The sequence below is a fragment of the Elephantulus edwardii genome, unplaced genomic scaffold (assembly GCF_000299155.1).
Source record: "Elephantulus edwardii isolate Elephantulus edwardi_28Jun2011 unplaced genomic scaffold, EleEdw1.0 scaffold00047, whole genome shotgun sequence".
Taxonomy (NCBI): Eukaryota; Metazoa; Chordata; class Mammalia; order Macroscelidea; family Macroscelididae; genus Elephantulus; species Elephantulus edwardii.
The window spans coordinates 17,824,786-17,845,576 of record NW_006399797.1 but is presented as its reverse complement, the minus strand read 5'-3'; the positions used below and the strand labels follow the sequence as shown (position 1 = coordinate 17,845,576).

Sequence of the window (20,791 nt, the reverse complement as noted above, 5' to 3'; positions counted from 1 at the left end):
CTGTTAATCAAACAAGTGAAATGAGTATCTTGAAATGTAGAGCAAGAAGTCTTGAATACGTAATAAATGTTGGATGAATAAATTATTATAAATAATCTGAGTGGGTAATGAAATGTTCCAGTCCAAGAGACCTTTGTTACATGGTATAACTTTACTTAGTTCTGTCAAGTCAATTTCAACTCATGATGACGTCTTATTTTTCAGGGTACAACTGACTTCCATAGGGTTTTCATTGCTGTGATTTTTAGGAACCAGACTGCCAAGTTATTCTTCCAAGACACCTTGTGGATGAATCTGAAATCCTCTGAGAAGCCGCCAGCTTAACCTTTTGTGCTCTCCAGGAATCGTAGTGGTAAGGAATTGTGCTGCCAATTCAAAGGTACACATTCAAAACCACCAACTGCTCTGCAGGAGAAAGATGGGCAATCTCCTCCCATGCAATTTGCTGCCTCTGAAAACCCTCTGAAAGGTCAACTGTGAGTCAGTTCTGACTCAATGGCATTCAAAAACAACAAGCCAAGTAAGGAACCCTGGTGTTAAAATGCACTAAAAGGCCAGTAGTGTCAACGCACTAACTGCAGGGAAAAATACAGGCAGTCTCTTCCCATGAAGATTTACTGCCTTGAAAACCAGGTGAAGAGCTGTTTTGAGTCTCAATAACCTCAGTGGTAGCAAATTTGAATTGCTGGTTAAGTCAATACTAACAAAAGTCAGCAGTTGAAATTCACCAGCTGTTTCCGGGTGAAAATGAAGCAATCTCCTGTAAAGATTTATCGACTTAAAAATTTGATGGAGGGTCACCATGAGTTGAAATGAACTTGTGGACAATGAGTTCTGGTTTTGAGTCAATTATAATTAAATAGCGTCATCTCCATTGCTACTTCCTCCAAACAGAAAGGAAAGATAAGAGCTTTTGGGAATATGTGCTACAAATCTGTAGTTTGCAGGGAACTTGCAGTAGACAGACGCTGTCATTTCTTGGTGTATTCAAATGGTAAGCTCTATGACATAACTTGCAGATTCTTTGTATGCTTTCTCATTCTCCAGAGCATGGGGCAGCATTGCTAGCCATGTGGAAGGGCTGAAATCAGCTACATGCAGCACATTTTGTCACTGGGAACAATCTATGATTTATTAGTGTAATAAATTACAGATGCTACTTAATATGCACATGGAAATAGTGACTTACCTTTGATATTGATTAAAATAGCACGTAAATGGTTGGGAACCGATCTCTTCTTTCCAGTACTGCTGCCAAGTCATGACGCTTTCCAAGTTCTTCTGGTTTTCTCTTTCACAGGGAGGAATATAGGAGCACTAACAAAATGGAACAGAGAGAAAGATCACCTATTATTCTATAGACCAATGAAATGTAGTCTACTTTTTCCCCCTAGAGAGATGGTATTACGCAGATAGTAAATTTGGTTCTGACTTAGCTAATATTTACACAATCAGATAGAAATTGGTAAACTAGATAGGAGATTTTCAAATAGGCACACTATAGGAAATAGCCCAATTCATAAAAATACAACCAAATTAACAAAAAGCAGCATATAACTACTGTCATTAACGTATAAAAATATTTTAAAATTAGCTATAGATGAAGGCTATAGTCTTCACAATTGCATGCCATGCATTGGAGAGTTGTACAATGACTAGGGATGACAGAAAGAGAACTGATGCCTTTGAGATGTGGTGGTGGAGAAGAGCGTTGAATATACCATGGACTGCTAGGAGAACAAACAGATGTGTCCTTGAGAAGGTGAAGCTGGAATGCTCCTTGGAGTCAAGGATTCTGAAGGTTCATCTGACATTCTTTGGGCATGTTGCAAGGAGGGACTGGTCCTTGGAGAGGGACATCATGTTTGAGAGAGTGGAGGGACAGTGCAGGAGAGGAAGACCTTCGATGAGATGAATCGATTCTGTGATTGGGGTGATGGGAGTAAGTATGTCATAGACCGTGCAGTTGGCAGAGTAGAGCAGGATTTAGGGCTGTTATACATAGGGTTGATATGAGTTGCAAGCAACTCAACAGCACTACAACAACAAACAACATAATCTACTATCAAAAGTTTAATATATTCTCTTTCTGAAGGCTTATGAGTGGAAAGAAAAAAAATTAAGTTACCTCCATTTCTATCTGTGAACCTTGATTAGTTTCCTCTTTACCCTTTAAAGAATAAGTCAATCACCCAGCTTTTCTCAGGTTACTGTTATCAACCACTCACAGACCAATTTAATTTTTTCTAGTGTCTTTGACTACCAAACTAGATTTCTCCCAAGTATATAGTCAATGTGCTTTTCTAACCAATGCCTTTTCTAAGCCATTATGAGATGACTGAAACTAAACATGGAAGAACATTTATGCATAACTGGAAAACTGCTTTTAATTCTAGGTATTAAAATAAACTTAGCATTTGAATCCATTTTTAATTCAATTTTTAACAATGATGGATGATCACAATGGAGATAATGTCAAATTACACTTGACTATTTATAACTGACAGACACTGTAATAAATGCCAAATAGTAACTCATGTACAATGAAGTAAGTACACAGACCCTCTAATGATTTCCATTTCACAGGTGAAAAAATGAGACAGGAAAACACTCTAGAATAATCTTCAATACAGATGAAGAAATCAGATTTCCGTTAGTTTACAACTGGCACTAGATTCTGTAATTTTCTTGCTTTCTATTCTTCATCAGATATTTACCATGGTGTCCATTATGAAGGGAAAGAAAAACTTTCTCTTGCATAAAAATATTGTTTCCAGAATTAAAAACTAGAACTCAGAACAGAGTGGAGAAGCAGTGTATAATTCAAAATCAGGAAGGACTGCATCAGGGATGAGTCCTGTCGCTGTATCTTTTCAACCTATATACAAAACAGATATTTTGGGAGTCTGAGCTTTATGAAGAGGAATGTGACATCAGGATTGGAGGAAGACTTATCAACTACCTTCATTATACTGATGACAAAACCCTGCTTGCTGAAACTGAGGACCTGAAGTCCTTAAAACACAAGGTCAAAGACTGTAGTCCTCAATATGGTTGAAGTGCAACATCAAGAAGACAAAGGTTTTCACCACTAGGCCAATTATATGGAGAAGAGATTGAGGTTGTTAACAGCTTCATCTTGCTCAGCTCCATAGTTAACATTCTTGGCACTAGCAGTTAGGAAATAAAAAGGCAAATTGCACTGGAAAAATGCTGTTAGTGACCTCTCCAGAGTACTGAAAAGCTACAATGTCAGTCTAGAGACTAAGATGTGCCTGATTCAGGCCATGGTCTTCACAATTACTTGCTAGGCATCAGAGAGCTAGATAATGACTAAGAATGACCGAAGAAGAATCAATGCCTTTGAGTTGTGTTGCTGGAGAAGAGTCTTGAACATACCATGGACTGCCAAGAAAACAGATAGGTCTTTCTTGGAGAGGGTGAAACCAAATCTTTCCTTGGAGGCTAGGATTTTGAAGCTCTGTCTCACAAACATTGAGCATGTGGCCAAGAGGGACCAATCCTTGGAGAAGGACATCCTGCTCGGAAGGGTGGAGGGAGAGCGCGGGAGCAGATGACCTCAGAAGAGATGGATTGATACAGTCACTGGGGAAATGGGGTAGGTGTGTCAGAGTCAGTGAGATGGGCTCAGGACAGGGAATCTTCCAGAGCTGTAGTACATAGGGTCACTACAGGTTGCAGGTGACTTAACGGCACATAACAACAACAACAACAACAGAGTGTGCTGATCCTCCAGCAGGTGTTTATGGCTGTAAACGGCACAGGAGGAGTTGTCCATTCTCCCACAGAGCCGCTGGTAGAGTCAAACTGCCAGAGAGGCTCGACCTTTGGTCTGCAGCACACCTCCCAAGGAACTCTGCTGGTGGTATGGTTCCTAAGGCGTTGTGCTGCTAACCTAAGCGACCAATTGCTTTGTGGGGAACAATGAGCAACTTCTTCCTATGCAAAATCCACTGGAGGATCTGCTATGAGTCCGTCCCAACTCAATGGCAATGAGTTTGAGTTTTAGAATACAGACTGAGTCATATAGTTTTGAAGCATGTAACCTTTCCACACCTTTCTATCTCATTGAAGTTTTTAGTCTAATGTACAAATCTATTTTTCATCTGGTTCCTTCCTGTCCTTAGCCTTGCTAGAACCTAGAATGCAGCTCTAAAGGACTTGCTCCTTAAATTTGCCTTGTTCTTTTGTGCCTGCTTGTCTAATGTATGCTGGTTCCCCCTCCCTTCTAAGGTCCCTTCTCCTTACTCTTTATTTCAAGGTGCGGGGGGTGGGGGGGATTGTATACCAATGACAGAGTTTTTCTTTTGCTTTTCAAGAAGAGCGAACTGGGGGTGGGGGTGGGGTGGGCAGGGAGAAAAGTGCAACAGTGAATGAATGAAAATCCAGTCTCTGTAAATGTTCATTGAAATTAATTTTTAAAAAATATAGCATAGGACAGACTTACTACAGGTGGCATATTTAATATTAATTTTTAATTTTATCATGTTTTGAAGTTTAAAAAATGATAAAATGTGGAATAAATGAATACATTTTTTAAAAATATATAAAGCAAGTCTATATAATATTTATCTTCTCTCATAAAAAGAATTTCTAAGATTCTGAGACCTTGGAAAAATCCTAGTTGTTTATGCAACAGAATTTGGTTTTAGTACTGAAAATGTTAACATTATTTTCATGGTAATAAAAAGCTAAGAATGCATTAAAATTGCACATCTAAAAAAAAATTCTAATATGACCTGTTCAATGGAGCGTTTTGCTCTTAGGTAAGGGCCCTTAACATGTGCAGCCATAGGAGTTGTACCTCCTAGCATGTATTATGCAGTTATACTTAACAGTTTTATTTTAGCATCCCCTATGTGCTGGTAAGTTCCTTGAGGACACAGCTGTTGCACTTGCTGCAGAAGGTCAGGGACTGTAGTTTTCAATATGGACTGAAGCTCAACATCAACAGGACAAAGATTCTCACCACTGGACAAACATAGCACCATGATAGATGGAGAAGCGATTAAGATTGTTAACAGTTACAACTTGCTTGGCTCCTCAATCAAGACCTTTGACACTAGCAGTGAGGAAATCAAAGGACAAACTGCATTAGGTAAATCTGCTGTCAGGGACCTTTCCAGAGTACCGTGAAGCAACAATGTCAGTCTAGAGACTAAGGCGTCTGATCCAGTCCATGGTCTTTGCAATTACTTGCTATGCATCAGGGTGCTGGATAATTGACTAAGGAGAATAGAAGAATTAAGAAGTCTTGGAGAATACATGGAGAAGAGTCTTGAACATACCATGAACCGCCAAGGAAACAAACAGGTCTGCCTTGGAGAGAGTGAAACCAAGTTTCTCCTTGGAGCTTAGGATTTTTTTTTTAGTTCAGCCTCACATACTTTGAGCATGTGTCCTTGAAGAAGGACATCATGCTCCGAAGGGCAGAGGGACAGTGCAGGAAAGGGAGACCTAAGATGAGATGGATTGATATAGTAACTAGGGCAATGGGATAGGTGTATCAGAACTATATGTATGTATAGGTTTCTGAGCTATTGTACATAGGGTCCCTACGAATTGCAGGCAACTTGACGGCTCCTAACAACATCTTCACATCCACTGTATGTTCACTAAGGGTCATGTTTCAAAACAGTTGGTAGGATGGTAGGTTGGTTGTTTAAATGAATTATATCCATAACATACTTAGATACATTTCTATTCAAGATGATATTATTTTTAGAGCTGATTAACACTTAAAGGATGTAAACTGTATAAACATATCTTCAAATTTTAGTAAATTTAGTTATTATCTGTTTCATGATCTACTCTGCACTAGGAGCGGCCTTCCTGCCATAGGCCCTCATCCACTGAAAATGTCTGCCTGCACCAAGTTTGTCCCCACCCCTTCTTTGGTCAGGAGATCCTCTCAGCTGCATCCATTGTCTGCAGTGGTGCTGAAACAACCAGAGACACTGACCGATGAGAACTTCAGCTGCTTGACTGCCCCACATTCCTTGATTTCATTTATCCCTAGTTGCAGCTACCAAACTAGTACCATCCCAAGGGGTGTTGATACAACAGCCCAGTTTATTGGGGCTGGGGCTGCCACGGTTGGAGTGGTTGGCTCTGGAGACGAGATTGGGACTGTGTTTGGGAGTCTCATCATTGGTTATGCCTGGAATCCTCCTCTGAAGCTTTGGCTCTTCTCCTACACCATTCTGGCCTTTGCCCTCTCAGAGGCCATGGGCTCTTTTGCCTGATGGTGGCCTTTCGCCATGTGAAGGAGCCATCTCCCCTCCCATAATGTGATGGTTTTCTTACCCTTGTGTCTCATCTACCCTATATGTTCCCTTTCCCTTATCTCCCCATGCAGCCTGGAAAAGTGATTGGCTCAGGGTTTGACTGAGGGAAGATAAATACTGTTAATAAGATAAAAAATAAATTCACAAGATGTGACATAAATAGACTGGATATGATAACCTACATATATAGTTCCATTTCTCTTAATAACAGCAATATAAAGTGAGAAATTACAATTTCTCTGAAAGCATAAACTGAAGTTAGATGCAAAAAGGGACTGTTAGACCATGCTCTAGTCCTATTTTTACTAGGTGTTTGAGTTTAGATATTTTCTGTTCTTCTTGTTGTTATGAACCATTGAGTCAGGACTGACTAAAAGATGACTCTCCAATGGGCTTTCAGAGGCTGGAATGACACAGTAGAAGATTACCCATATTTCTCCTGCAGAGCAGCTGCTGGATTCAAACCATGTGCCTTCAGGTCTTCAGGCCTTACCACATCAACACCAGAGTTCCCTCCATGTAGTCTCAGTTGTTGTTGTTGTTGTTGTTGTTGTTGTTGTTGTGTTCCTTCGAGTCAGAATTAACTCACAGCTGAGCCTCCAGTGAGTTTTCAGAGACAGTGAATTACATGGAAGGTGATTGCCCATCTTTCTCTTACAGAGTAGTTGGTGGATTCATACTGCGAGCCTTTGGGTTGGCAGTACAACTCCTTACCACTCAGCCACTAGAGCTTCCTTACCTAGTCCTTATTGTTGTTAAATGCCACCGAGTTAAGTGACTCATAGTGACCTTTGGAGCAATAGATCTCAACCCTGTCCCTGTGCCATCCTTATCGTCCCTGACAAAGTTGAGCCTGTTGCCATAACACTGTGTCACTGCTGTAGTGACTATATACACTACCTAGGGACCTAGGTAGTTTCTAGGGAGTATAAATAGTCAACATTTCAGCTATTGAGCAAAAAAGTTGCCTGGAGGATGGAGGTGGGGGTGCGCAGGAAGCCTGGTGATATATGGAACATATGTTGTGTTAGGTGCCATCAGTCAACCATGACTCATGAACTATGACCTTATTAATAATAGATTAGAACCTTACCCTATCCAGCATCATCTCAATGTTCTCCAGTCCACTAAAACCCACTGCTGTCTATGGAGCACACATTGTTGTTGTTAGGTGCTGCTGAGTCAAGTACGACTCACAGCAACCTTTTGAACAAGAAATCTGAACCTTGCTCTATCCTGAACTGTCGATATCCTGTCTGATATGCTGGAACAGACACTGTGTTATTCCATTTTGCTGGAAGTCTTCCTCTGATCTTCCACCTTTCAAAAAGCATAATGTCTTTTGCCAAGGGCTGGTCCTTCCTAACAACATGCCCAAAATATGAAATGAAGCTTCACCATCCTTTCCTCCAAGGAGCACCCTGGTTGTACTTTCTTCAAAACACACTTGTTCTCTTAGCAAGTCCATGGGATATTCAGTATTCTTCTTCAACATCATAACTCAAAGACATCAATTCTACTGTCATCCTTATTCATTGTACAACTTTGTCCAGATACATATAACGAGTAATTAAAAAGATCATGGTTTAAATTTCTTTCCCAGAAAGGACTCAGCAAAAGGCAGGAAATGGAATACTATTATAATATTTTCCTAGACTAAACACAATGGGAGATGGTTGGGAACCCTAATTAAGCCACCATTCCACCCAGCAAAGGGTGGACAATCCTTCCTAATGGTCTTGCATTAGGAACACATTCACAAAGGACTTTTTCCTCCATGATTTTTCTACTACTTGCCATAAGAAGTCATTTTATCCCCTCTATTAAAATATTGTTTTCTTGGTGCAACCACTGTGGAAGGTGGTAGGCGCTTTCTCAAAAAGTTCCAAATAGAGATACCATTTGACCCAGGAATTCCACTACTGGGAATATACCTCAAAGAGTCCATAACTGACATCCAAGCAGATATATGCACACCCATGTTTATTGCAGCTTCATTCACAATAGCAAGGAGTTGGAAACAACCTAAGTGCCCATCAACAAATGAATGGATAGAGAAACTGTGGTGTATTCACACAATGGAATACTACAGTGCATTGAAAAACAAGGAACTCATGCAATATTATTCAAAATGGGTGACTCTGGAGGACATTATGCTGAATGAAGTATCTCAGTTACAAAAGGACAAATACTGCACGGTGCCACTGTTGTAAAACAGGACTGACCTTGGGGTTGGGGAGAGACTGAGAAAGAAGGGTTCAATAATGTATGACTGCACTGAAACAGATGAGGGAGAAAACTGTTTAAAAGGGATATGTGGTTAGGTATTTTTGTCATGACAGGAGTCTAGAGCAAAGGCTACATGATGGAGTGGACCTGGGGGAGGGTTTGTAAAACAATGATAGACTTTTACTTTTCCAAGAGGGTAGTGTTCTGGGGAGGAGGGCTGGGAGAGGAGAAAAGTGCAACAATGAATGAATAGAAATCCAAAGTCTCTGTAAATTTTTAATGAAATTAATAATAAATTTAACTCTAAAAAAATTTAAGTTAGAGTAAAGAAGGCAATGGATTTATAACTGCTCATGCTAATAACACTCTATCATGGCATGGAGGGGGAATAGTGGAACTATATCCACATTTAAAATATTCTTCTTACCAAAACCATTTATGGAAAATAGGATTTCTGGATTGGAAATGATCATATTGTTAATATTTCTAGCCTTAAGCTTAAAAGATTATAATGTTCAAAATAATGTGTTATATATTTAAAATTTTCCCTCTTTTAACAACTGGGTCCTTTTGTAACTGAGATACTTCATTCAGCATAATGTCCTCCAGAGTCACCCATTTTGAATAATATTGCATGAGTTCCTTGTTTTTCAATGCACTGTAGTCTTCCCTAGAGGGAAGAGAAAAGACCAGAGAATGGCCAAAATTATTGGGGCAGCTATTACTGCCAGTTTAGGGCCTGTGTCAGGAAAAGGAAGTCTTACTCATAAACAGTGCCACCCAAAGGTAATAAAGGAGGTCAGAATTGCTTCCACTGTGGAAAGTTGGGCCACTTCAGTAGACAGTGTCACAGACAAGGGCCACAGATAGGCAAGGGAGTAGAGAGGAAGCTCTCACTCACTTTCTTTAAGAGTGGACATGAAGGACACTTGACCAAGGGTGGCCCACATCAAGTCCTCGTGGCTGAGAGGACTGACAGGCCCCAGCTCCCAGCTTGAAACAAAGGAGGACGCTTCAACGATTTAGATCCTCCCAGAAGAGCTGTGGGTGAGCATTAACATTATTGGTAAGTATATTAGTTTTCTCCTGGACACAAGAGCCTATTATCTGTTCCTAAAAGCCTTCTGAGTTCCCAACTTTTCTCACTATTTCTTAGTTTTTGGAATTGACAGGAAAACTCATAAGCAGTTCCTTATTTCACCTCTGCCTTGCATGCGGACTTCCAACCTGTAAAACAACTCAGTGGTAGATGGAATTTGCTCCAGGACTTAAGAACAATAAATGACATAGTTGAGCCTCTACATCTTGTGGTTCCTAACCTTTATACCGTAATAGACAAAGTGCTAGTCAATAGGCCTTTTATTTTAAGAACTACCTTCCCTCTGTAACTTGATTTGTGCCACTATTAGGACCTCTACTTGGAATATTATTGCTTTTGAATTTTTGACTCATGTACTTTTAACTTGTTAGTTAAATTTGTGTATTCTAGGCTGCAACAGTTCCATGATACATCTTCAAGGATATGAACATGTATGGTTAAGCACAATTGATAACAGTGCATCTAAATTCCAAAATCAATCTCCACAATAGTCTATGTGTTTCCTATTGCTAAAGGGGCCCTTTAGAGTAGTGAGAGAAGATCTTCATCCTGAAATCTACAGCGTCCCTTTTCAGCAGGAAGTAGCTAAGACAATACGCTGTCCCCTTTTCCTTATGAATCAGGGTGAAATCTCTCTCAGGGAGGAGTGATAGGGAATGGCAAAGGACACACTGACAAAGGAGATTAATTTTGACAAGCACTATGGCAGTGGGAAAATTAAAACAGACTTTCAAGGGGGAAAAAAAGAGAGGAACAAACTGGGGGGTGTGGTAGAGAAAATAGTGCAACAATGAATGAATGGGGAATCCAAAATCTCTGTAAATGTTCATTAAAATTAATAAAATTAAATTTTAAAAAAAAAAGAAGTACTAATGGCTCATGTGGGATACAAGATTTTAACTTTTCCTTTAGAAAAGTCTGAACTAGTGTGGATGGGTTTTACAAGCAACATACTTTCTTATACTGGAGAAAATAACTTGAGATCAAAATGAAAATAATCTTTTCATATTCTGCATCCTTTCCAATAATGTAGATCAAATTATAATCTTGTAAGAAATATTATAGCAAGTTTGTAAAACTAATATGCCCTTGGGAGGAAGAATTTTTAAAAGGTTCAACTTTTTATTTTTAAAAATCATTACTAAATAGTTGGACGAAAAGCCAATTTGCTTTGTTAACTTTGAAATTGTTCTTGTTGTTGTTATGTGCCATCAAGCCGCTTGCGACTCATAGCGACCCTATGTACAAGAGCTCTAAACGCTCTTCTATCCTGTGCCAACCTAGCCATCTCAAACACACTTATTCCCACCGCTCCAGTCACAGAATCGATCCATCTCACCAAAGGTCTTCCTCTCCTTCACCGCCTCTCCACTTTCCCAAACATGATGTCCCTCTTCAAGGACCAGTCCCTCCTTGCAACATGCCCAAAATATGCCAGACGAAGCTTTAGAATCCTTGACTCCAAAGAGCCTTCCGGCTTAAACTTTGAAATTACAATTTTAAAAAAAGAAAAATCTGTTTACAGAAAAAAAAACAGTCTTTTAAAAAGGCCCTTTTTTTGTTTTGCCAAATTTTGGGTAATATAAGCCTTTCTTGACTGGATCTATTTATCTCAGATTTTTAGTCATAAAACTATGTGTTATGACATAAAATATTACATATTATTGTTATATATCATATTATATTATAGCAAGTTTGTAAAACTAATATGCCCTTGGGAAGAAGAATTTTTAAAAGGTTCAACTTTTTATTTTTATAATGCTAGAGAAACAGTTTAACTTTACCATGATGATAATACATAGGACATACGTTTTAAAATGTTTAACCCATAATCTGATACGTTACATAATTATTCCCCTTAAATCATAAAATTTTATAAACAGGCCTTTCTAGATATAGGTTTTTATAAATATAATTAGTGTTATCTAATGATGTCCAGTATTATGCATAAATTTGTTGTTTGTTATAGAAAAACAATGTCATTTTCCCATTATTTATTATGCTTAAAAGCCAAAAAAATTGACATATTTGCTAAAGTTTTAGAGAAGCTGCAAAAAAATAATCATTTTTAAATTTTTTAAAAAATCATGCTTCTCCAATTAATTTGTCTTTTCATTTCCGTAAGGCTAATTAGTATCTTCTCCATGTTCCTTCTCACATGTACATAGTGAATCAGTGTGATGGTGGTATCAGGTTCCATCAAGCACAACTCACAGCGATCCTATCAACAAGAGACCTGAGCCCTGCCCTATACTGTGCCATCTTTATTATCTCTAACACACTACAGACCATAGCTGAAGTTATTTTGTCCATCTACCTTATTTTCAGCATCTAGAGAAAGAACGATACTCACATACTTCAGGCATGTTGCTAGGATGGGGGACTACTCCTTGGAGAGGGACATTATGCTTGGAAAGGTGGAGGGTCGACAAAGGAGAGGAAGCCCCTCGACCAGGTGGATTGACACAGTAACTGCTGCAATGGGCTCTAATGTGTCAGGAAGTGTGAGGATGGTGCAGGATAGGACAGGATTCAGATCTGCTGTTCATAGGGAAGCTATGTGTCATACTTGACGGGAGCTAACAACAATAAGAACTAGATAATTCACCAAAAATACTCTTCCCCTCCCAAAATGGTTCATGCTTAATGCTTTTCCAAGTCTTTTAGTAGCTCTTCCATGACTATCTCATAGTGGGAAGTATAAATAATAATTTATGACATACTCTTTTTCCATACCAATCTATATGCTGAGCAAATCATCTGAGAAACTGGACATGAGGAAAACTGTGACATTAGGATTGGATGGCTCATCAACAACCTTCAGATGACAGTGAGGAGGAATTAAAATGCTTGTGGTCGGTGATCAAAGAGTACAGTCTTCAATATGAATTACATGTCACCATCAAGAAGACAAAAATCTTCACCAGTGGGCCAACAGGCAAAGACTACTGAAGAAAAGACTGGTATTTTCAACAATTTCACTTTACTTAGATCCACAATCAACACGCACAGTACCAGCAGTCAAGAAACCAAAAGATGTATTGCACTGGGCAAGCCCACTATCAGGGATCTCTCTAAAATCCAAAAGAACAATGATGTTAGTTTGAATTCTATAGTACACCTGATCCAAGTCATGATCTTTTCAATAACTTGCTATGCATCTGAAAGCTGAACAATCATTAAGGATAATAAAGGAATTGATGTCTTTGAGTTGTGGTGTTAGAGAAGAGTACTGAATACCCAATGGACTTGCCAAGAGAAAAAAACAAGTATGTCTTGTAGGAAGTACAATCAGGATGCTTTCTGGAGGTGAGGACTGGGAAGCTTCGTCTCATGTATTTTGGACATGTTGTTAGGAGGGACCAGACCTAGTGCTTGGAAAGGAAGAGGGTCAGAGGAAGATTTTCAACAAGAGATGATGAGGACGGTGTAGGATAGGGTAGGACTCTGACTCATTGTTTATTGTGTTGCTATATGTTTTGGTCGACTCAAAGGCACATAATAACAACAACATAACATAATTATCATCGCCCTAATGCTCATGGCTAACATTAATTGACTACAGACTATGCACCAGATACTACCTTACCACACTTAATCCAAAGAAACAAGTATTATAATCATCTCACTTAATAGATAAGAAAATTGAGGAGCAGAAAGATTTAAGAAAACCTTCTCAGGGTACAGGGGAGCTCTAGTGGCATGGTCTGTAGAGAGCTGTGTTGTCAACCTAGAGATGGCACCTCTCTGATGATTCAAACCCACCAGTAGGTCCACAGAAAAAAGATGGACAATCTCCTCCCATGCATTTCACAGCCTCTCAAAAAGCCACTGGAGGGTCAGCCATGTGTCAGTTCTGAGCTGATGGCAATGAGTGTTTTGAGAGTTCCCAAGATTAATAATGGCAAATGGTAATACTGACTTAACATTTCCAAGATGCTCTTAATTGGCATCTCTTGCTGTCTGCCATGTCTTTCTCCTCAGGTTTATCTATTTATCTATTTAGACTCCCTGGTTAGGGGGTAAGCAAGATACCTTACCCCCCAAATTCTTTGCAGAATCAATGCAGGTTTTTGTTCGAATGGAAATGGCATAGTCCCCTTGAGCTGAAGGATTTGGCTGCAGTTCTTTATTTTCCTAGCATATTTTGCTTGCCCCCTCTATCTGCTTGGCTCCGTGGTTGGTTTCTGGTGCCATGGATGTAAGGTCATCTAGGAGAATTTATGGTCACATTCCCTTTGGTCATGAAAGACAATGAGCATTTTTCATGAAGTTCTAAGTTGTTCATTTTTCATTAGCAAATACAGAATTTCCTTATTTTAATATTACCACTGAGGGAAAGATGGGCCATCTTCTCTCATGTGATGAACAACCTTAGAAAACTTGCTGACGGGTTAATTATTTGTTAGCTCTGACTTGATGACAGTGAGTTTTATAAATATTACTACTGTCCAAATCATGCTTGAGAGGGAAAAGAGAGGAAGACTCTTGATGAGATGAGTTGATGCAGTGACTGGGATAATGAGGATTGGTGTGTCAGAGACAACCAGGATTGGCACAGGATAGAGCAGGGTTCAGAGCTGTTGTAGTGTTGCTATGAGTCGTAAGCAACTTGACAGCACATAACAGCAACAACGGTCTAAAAAAAAAAGGAGCTCTGGTAGCCTAGTGGCAGGAAGCTGTGCTGCAATCCCAAAGGGACACCAGCTATTCTGCTGGAGAAGGATAGGCAATCTCCTCTTGTACGACTGACTGCCTCTGAAAAACTGCTGGAGGATCAGCTATGGGTCAGTTCCGGCTCTATGGTACACAGCAACAATGAACAACAACAACAACTGTCAAAAAAAATCCTCACTAAAGTCTAGTTCTTGAACTTGGATGAAATAACTTTCTTTTTAAAAAATCAGGAGAAAAAGAGACATGTACTAAAATATATTCATTTAACACATAGGATTTGGGGGGGAAATTGTCACATTCATGAACAAAGCTTGTTGGGTTGAATGAGCTATTCTGAGGAGATGAACACAAAGCCTTCTAGTGAGTCTGGTAAGGGAAGGTATACTACCATCACTTGACATGGAATGCTTGATTGCGTACTTTGTATTACTTATTCTCTGAAGATCTTATTTTAGGGTTTAATCAAGATTTATAATAGCATTCTCTTCCAGCCTACCACAATGGATTTGAAATTTAACAGAACCCCTTGTGAGTGGATTCTTTGTAATAAGTGTCTTGAGGATTGCATTTCAATCATGTGGGCAGGATAGGCAGAATTCACTTTCTTTCTTTCCTGAGTCATTTAAAAGAAATCACTGTACAGAGCATGTGGTATGGAGAACCAAACACTGGGAATGGCTTCTCTTTTGGGCATTATCTAAGGAGGGGAGGAAGAAGAAAAAATCCCGTTTCTTTCTTAATTCCACTTGACAAGGATGTGTACAGAAGGGATAATACCAGGATACTTAATTATCTTATTAAATAATTTTAAAACCATTTTTTGTTTTTTAATACTGGTGTGTTAGAACTGACTCATAGCTGACCCTCCAGCAAGTTTTCAGAGGCAGTAAATCACATGGGTAATTATCTCATGAAATAATTTCCAAAGCATTTGTTATTATTGTTGTCAAGTACTGTCAAGTCAGAACTGACTCAGAGCTGACCCTCTAGCAGGTTTTCAGAGGCAATATATCATGTGGGAAGAGATTGCCCATCTTTCTCCAATGAAGCAGCTCAAATTATGTACCTTTCTACTAAGTCACAAGAGTGTGGATTATAATAAATTATGGCTAACAATGAGAAAAATGGGAATCCCAGAACACTTAATCACGCTCATGTGAAACCTGTACCTAGACCAGGAAGCTATTGCACAAGCAGAGCAGGGGAACACTAAATGGTTTACCACTGAGAAACGTGTGCATCAGGGATGCATTTCCCCCCCTCATATCTATTCAATCTGTATACTGAGAAAATTATTCAAGAAACTGGACTCGATGAAGAGCAATGTGGCATCTGGATTTGCAGATGAAACAGTTGCTGCAGAAGATCAAACTTTCCACCCTTCAATATGGATTGCACCTCAACATCAAGAAAAAAAAATTCTCACCACTCAACCAATAGGAGGCATCATGACAGATGGAGAAAAGACAAACTCTCAGTGACTTCATATCACTTAGATACACAATAAATACAATTGGCACTAGCAGTCAGGAGATGAGGAGAAGCACTACACTGAAAATGTGCAGTCAGGGACTTCTCTAAATTACTTAAGAGAAATGATGTTAGTGTGGGGACTAAGGTGTGCCTGACTCAGACATCAGATGGTCTTTTCACTTACTTCCTTTGCATCTGAGAGCTAAACAATGAATAAAGAAGGCAAATTGACAGAAGAATAATTGATGTCTTTGAGGTGTGAATATCTCATGTACTGCCAAGAGAATGAACAGATATTTTTTTTTAGAGGATGAAGTCAAATAGCTCCTTGGAAGTAAGGATGGTGCATTTCACTAGGAGAGGCTACTCCCTGGAGAAGGACATCGTACTTGGATAGGTGGAGGGATGGCGAAGGAGAGAAAGACCTTCAAAAGGTGGATTGACACAGTGACTGCTGCAATAAGCTCAAATGTGTCAGAAATTTTGAGGATGCACAGGATAGAGCAGGCTCAGATCTATTGTTTATAGGGTTGCTATAAGTCATACTCAACTAGGCAGCACCTAATAATAATAAGCTAATCTAAACATTTAGGATAAGAAATATTTTCTTTTTCTTGTGTGTACCATCAAATTACATCTGAATAGCACAGGAGGAGATTGCTCCTCCTTCTCCAGCAAAGTATCTGGAGGATTCGAACCATGTACTTTCAGGATTGCAGCACAACTTCTTGCCACTAGGCCACCAGAACTCCCTTGAAAAAATAAATTCTTAAAATATTTTCTACTGGTGCAGCAATGAATGACTGGAAATCTAAATTCTCTGTAAATGTTCATTAAAATTATTAAAAAAATAAAATAAAAAATATTTTTACTGGGATGTAGGCTTAATTACATTATACCATAATCTATCTTTTCTAATATCCTGTAAGAAATCTCAATGTTTGCTATATTATTTATAACCTTAATGATACTTTGACAATATAAACTTAAAAATAGAAAAGTACTGTAGAACGAATGGTACAATAAAGTCATTTATAAACTTCACAATACTTTACACACCTCAAAACAGCACTAAGTACATGTGCACACACAGCTTCCCTATGAATGTAGGTTAAACACACACAGAATTATGAGTCAGCTAAAAAAAATTCTAGGGCAGATGGTTCTAGAATATATATCCATATCTGAAATCTAAATGAAAATAAGGGATTTGAGGTCAAGTAAATTGCTTGGCAGACTTGAAAACAAGGCTAAGAAAGAACAGGAGAAGCAAAGCTGAGCTCTTGGGAGACAGCGGAGCTGGGCGGGAAGTGAGTGGTTCCCAACCTAGAAGAGTCTGACAAAGCACGTGCTGTAGACATCCTGTATTGGAATCACTTGGAGAACCTGTCAGACAACACCCTGCTGAGAATCTGATTCAGTAAGACTTGCTGTTGGTAGGTGCCATCAAGTTAGGTGCAACTCAGTGACCCTATGAACGACAGACCTAAATCCTGTCTTATCTGGCGACATCCTCATCTTCTCTAATACACTTGTGCCCATTGCTACAATCATCATGTCAATCCACCTCACTGAGAGTCTTCCTCTCTTTCACTGGCCCTCCACCTTTCCAAGCACGATATCCCTTTCCAAGGAATAGCCTATCCCTACCAATATGTGTAAAGTGTGAGAACAAAATTTCGCCATCTTTGCTTCCAAACGAGCACTCTAAAAAAAATCTGTCTTTTTCTCAGTTCATGGGATATAGAATACCATTTTCTAATATCACAATTCAAGACACCAATTCTCCTTCTGTAATCCTTAGTCATGTAATTCTCAGAATCATAGCAAGTTGAAAGAGTATGGCCTGAATTAGATGCACCTTAGTCTTCAAACTGACATCATGCTCTTCAGTATTTTGACGAAGTCCCTGACAGCACAATTGCACAAAGCAATACATCTCCTGATTTCCTAACTGCTGGTATGAAAGGTGTTGATTGTGGCTCCAAGTAAGATGAAACCATTGAAAATTTCAATCTTTTCTCCATCATGATGTTGCCTATTGATCCAGTGGTAAGAACCTTTGTTTTATTGATGTTGAGCTGTAATAGCTATTGAAGGCTGTACTCTGATCGCATATAGAATTTCATGTTCTCCTCACTTTCAGTCTGCAACACTGTGTCATCTGCATAATGCAGTTTGTTGACGAGACTTCCTCAGACCCTAATGCAACGTTCTTCTTCAGAGAGTCCAGCTTCACAGATTATTTCCTCAGCATACAGACTGAATGGGTATGGAGAAAAGATACATCTCTGACAGATACCATTTCTGATTTTAAACCAGTGTTCCCTTGCTCCATTCAGATAACAGCCAGGAGTCTGCATTTGAATCCTTTCCTTCAGCCTTAGAATGAAAGATTTTCAGGGTTGCACATTTATGCAACAAACCATTCTTCATTGCTGATTACTGGTCTGTATATAAAGATTACATATTACCCTCTCTATCCCCTTTCCTCAAGAGCATGCTGCAACTATAGCTGCACCTCCATAAATCTCTTTGTGATTACAAAAGAAGAACTGAACATTCTGGTCTTGAGAATGTGAAATAGGACTTCAATCAAAATGCAACACTGGTGTCTTGATGGAGAAACAAGAGTTGGCTTGTCATTATCTGATGAGCTGGGAGGGTGACAATCCAAGAAGAGGAAATGAAGTGTGCAGACTTTGTGTATGGATGTTCCAGAAACACTGACTCATCTGATGGAGAAATGGGAACATGGGAGATGGTGTTGGAAAATGTCCAAAGTAGGTGACCTTCTACTCCCAACAAAGAATTGCTCCTTTTCACTTAAGTGCATCTGTGACAAGTTGTTCATGATCTCCCCAAAATATTCCCAACCCATCTACCAATGCATAGTTACTTGAGCGAAAGGTTATCTACCAAATGCATAGTTACTTGAGCTAAAGGTTACTATCATGTATTGATATTACAGTTGCAGTTTTTAGTACTTTAATTGTATTCACTTAACTTCTAGACTCAGGCAGATTACTAAAGCTACTGAGGTCACTAAACCTGATGAAAAGTTTGAAAGGATATTCCATCTTAAAAATAGTCCATTCAACTTCAGAGTTAAAAAATAAAAACACACTGGCTTTGAAAAAAACAAAGTTTAAATCTATACAGAAGTGAGACCAAAACAAGAGATTCTAATCTGGAAGAAGTTCAATAGTTACTATTTATAACAAGCATGACAGGGGATTTTAAAAATTGTTCACTGGATTATGAGGATTTAAAATCTTCAAGGAAATGGCAAATCTTGTTATCATCATCTTGAATACGGACGTAAAACTTTCTTAAATTCTTATGCATATATCTAGATACTCCTCACTTCAGGCATTGCTTGTGAGCTGTATTATGCACTGCGGGCATAACATTCAGTGTTTATAAATTTGAATGTGTATATACACATTAAACTCAAACTCACTGCCATCAAGTCAGAACCAACTATGGCCGAACTTCCAACCTTTTACTGGGTTTCCAAGGCTGTAAATACTATTCTCATTTTTATTCTGTATGAAGAAGCGAATAAACCCAATCCATAGCAAATTCCCTATAAAATAATTGAAAGATTTGAAAAATATATTCAATTACATTTTAAAAAATATAAAATTAAATTAAAAAATAATTCAAAAATAAAAAAGAGAGAGAGGAAGACCCCAATGAGATGGACTGAAATGGTTACTGCAGCAGTGGGTTCAAGTATATTGGAGAAGATGAGGATGGTACCAGACAGGACAAGATTCAAGTCTGCTGTTTACAGCGTCCCTATGAGTCATACTTGACAACACCCAACAACAATAATATTATTAATAACTGCATGGGGAAATAGCACAAAGAGGTTTAAAGTTATCTGGGAGAACTTTGGAAGAGTTAAAAGAAAAGTACCCTGGAAAGTTAAAAAATGGGCAAGAGACATGATTTCACATAAAATTAAGTTCATAGCAAAGAAACTTTAATTAGCATTTGCTATCTATACAGAAACCCTATTACTGTTACCGTTGAGTCTAATATAAATCATAACAACCATATAAGACAGAATAGAACTGTCCCATAAGTTTTCCAAGGCTGTAAATATTTAGGGAAGATGACTGTCACATTTTTCTTCTATGGAGTGGCTAGTGAGTTTGAACTGCTGATCTTTTAGTTGGCAGACAAATATTTAACCTTTATGCCACCAGGGCTCTCACACTAGCTAACCACATGTTGTTGTTGTTATGTGCCGTTGAGTCGCTTGCAACTCATAGCGACCCTACTATGTACAACAGCCCTAAACTCCGCTTTGTCCTGTGCCAATCGCACTGTCTCTGACACTCCTGTCCCAATTATCCCAGTCACTGAATCAATCTACCTCATAGAGGGCCTTCCCCTCCTGCGCTGTCCCTCCACCCTACCAAGCATGATGTCCCTCTCCAAGGACCGGTCTCTCCTCACAACATGTCCAAAGTATGTTAGACGGAGCCTCAGAATCCTTGCCTCCAAGGAGCCACCCGGTTTAACCCTTTCCAGGACAAATCTGTTTGTTTTCCTAGCCGTCCATGGTATTCTCAATACTCTCTCCAGCACCAGAGCTCAAAGGCACCAATTCTCCTTCTATCCTCCTTGGTCATTGTCCAACTCTCTGATGCATAACGAGTGATTGCGAAGACCATGGCCTGTATCAGACGCACCTTGGTCTCCACAGAGACACCATTGCTCTTCAATACTTTGGAGAGGTCCCTAACAGCAGACTTTCCCATGGCAATGCGCCTTTTAATTTCCTGGCTGCTGGTGCCAAGACTGTTGACTATGGAGCCAAGCAAACTAAAGCTGTGTACAATCTCAATCTCTTCACCATCCATCCTGATGCTGCCGATTGGTCCAGTGGTGAGAATCTTTGTCTTCTTCACGTTGAGCCTCAATCCATATTGTAGGCTGCAGTCCTTGACCTTCTGCAGCAGGCGCTTCAGGTCCTCTTCAGTTTCAGCAA

At 39.2% G+C, this 20,791-nt stretch overlaps 1 protein-coding gene across 1 annotated transcript in view; it reads right to left on the bottom strand.

The window, feature by feature from the left end:
- The window catches only part of KCNMB4 (potassium large conductance calcium-activated channel, subfamily M, beta member 4), a 149,403-nt gene that overhangs the window by 89,676 nt on the left and 38,936 nt on the right, over positions 1 to 20,791 (bottom strand). The window contains exon 2 of the mRNA XM_006886085.1: positions 1,190 to 1,317. Coding sequence (XP_006886147.1) covers positions 1,190 to 1,317 — 128 coding nt within the window. The remainder of the gene's footprint in view (positions 1 to 1,189; positions 1,318 to 20,791) is intronic.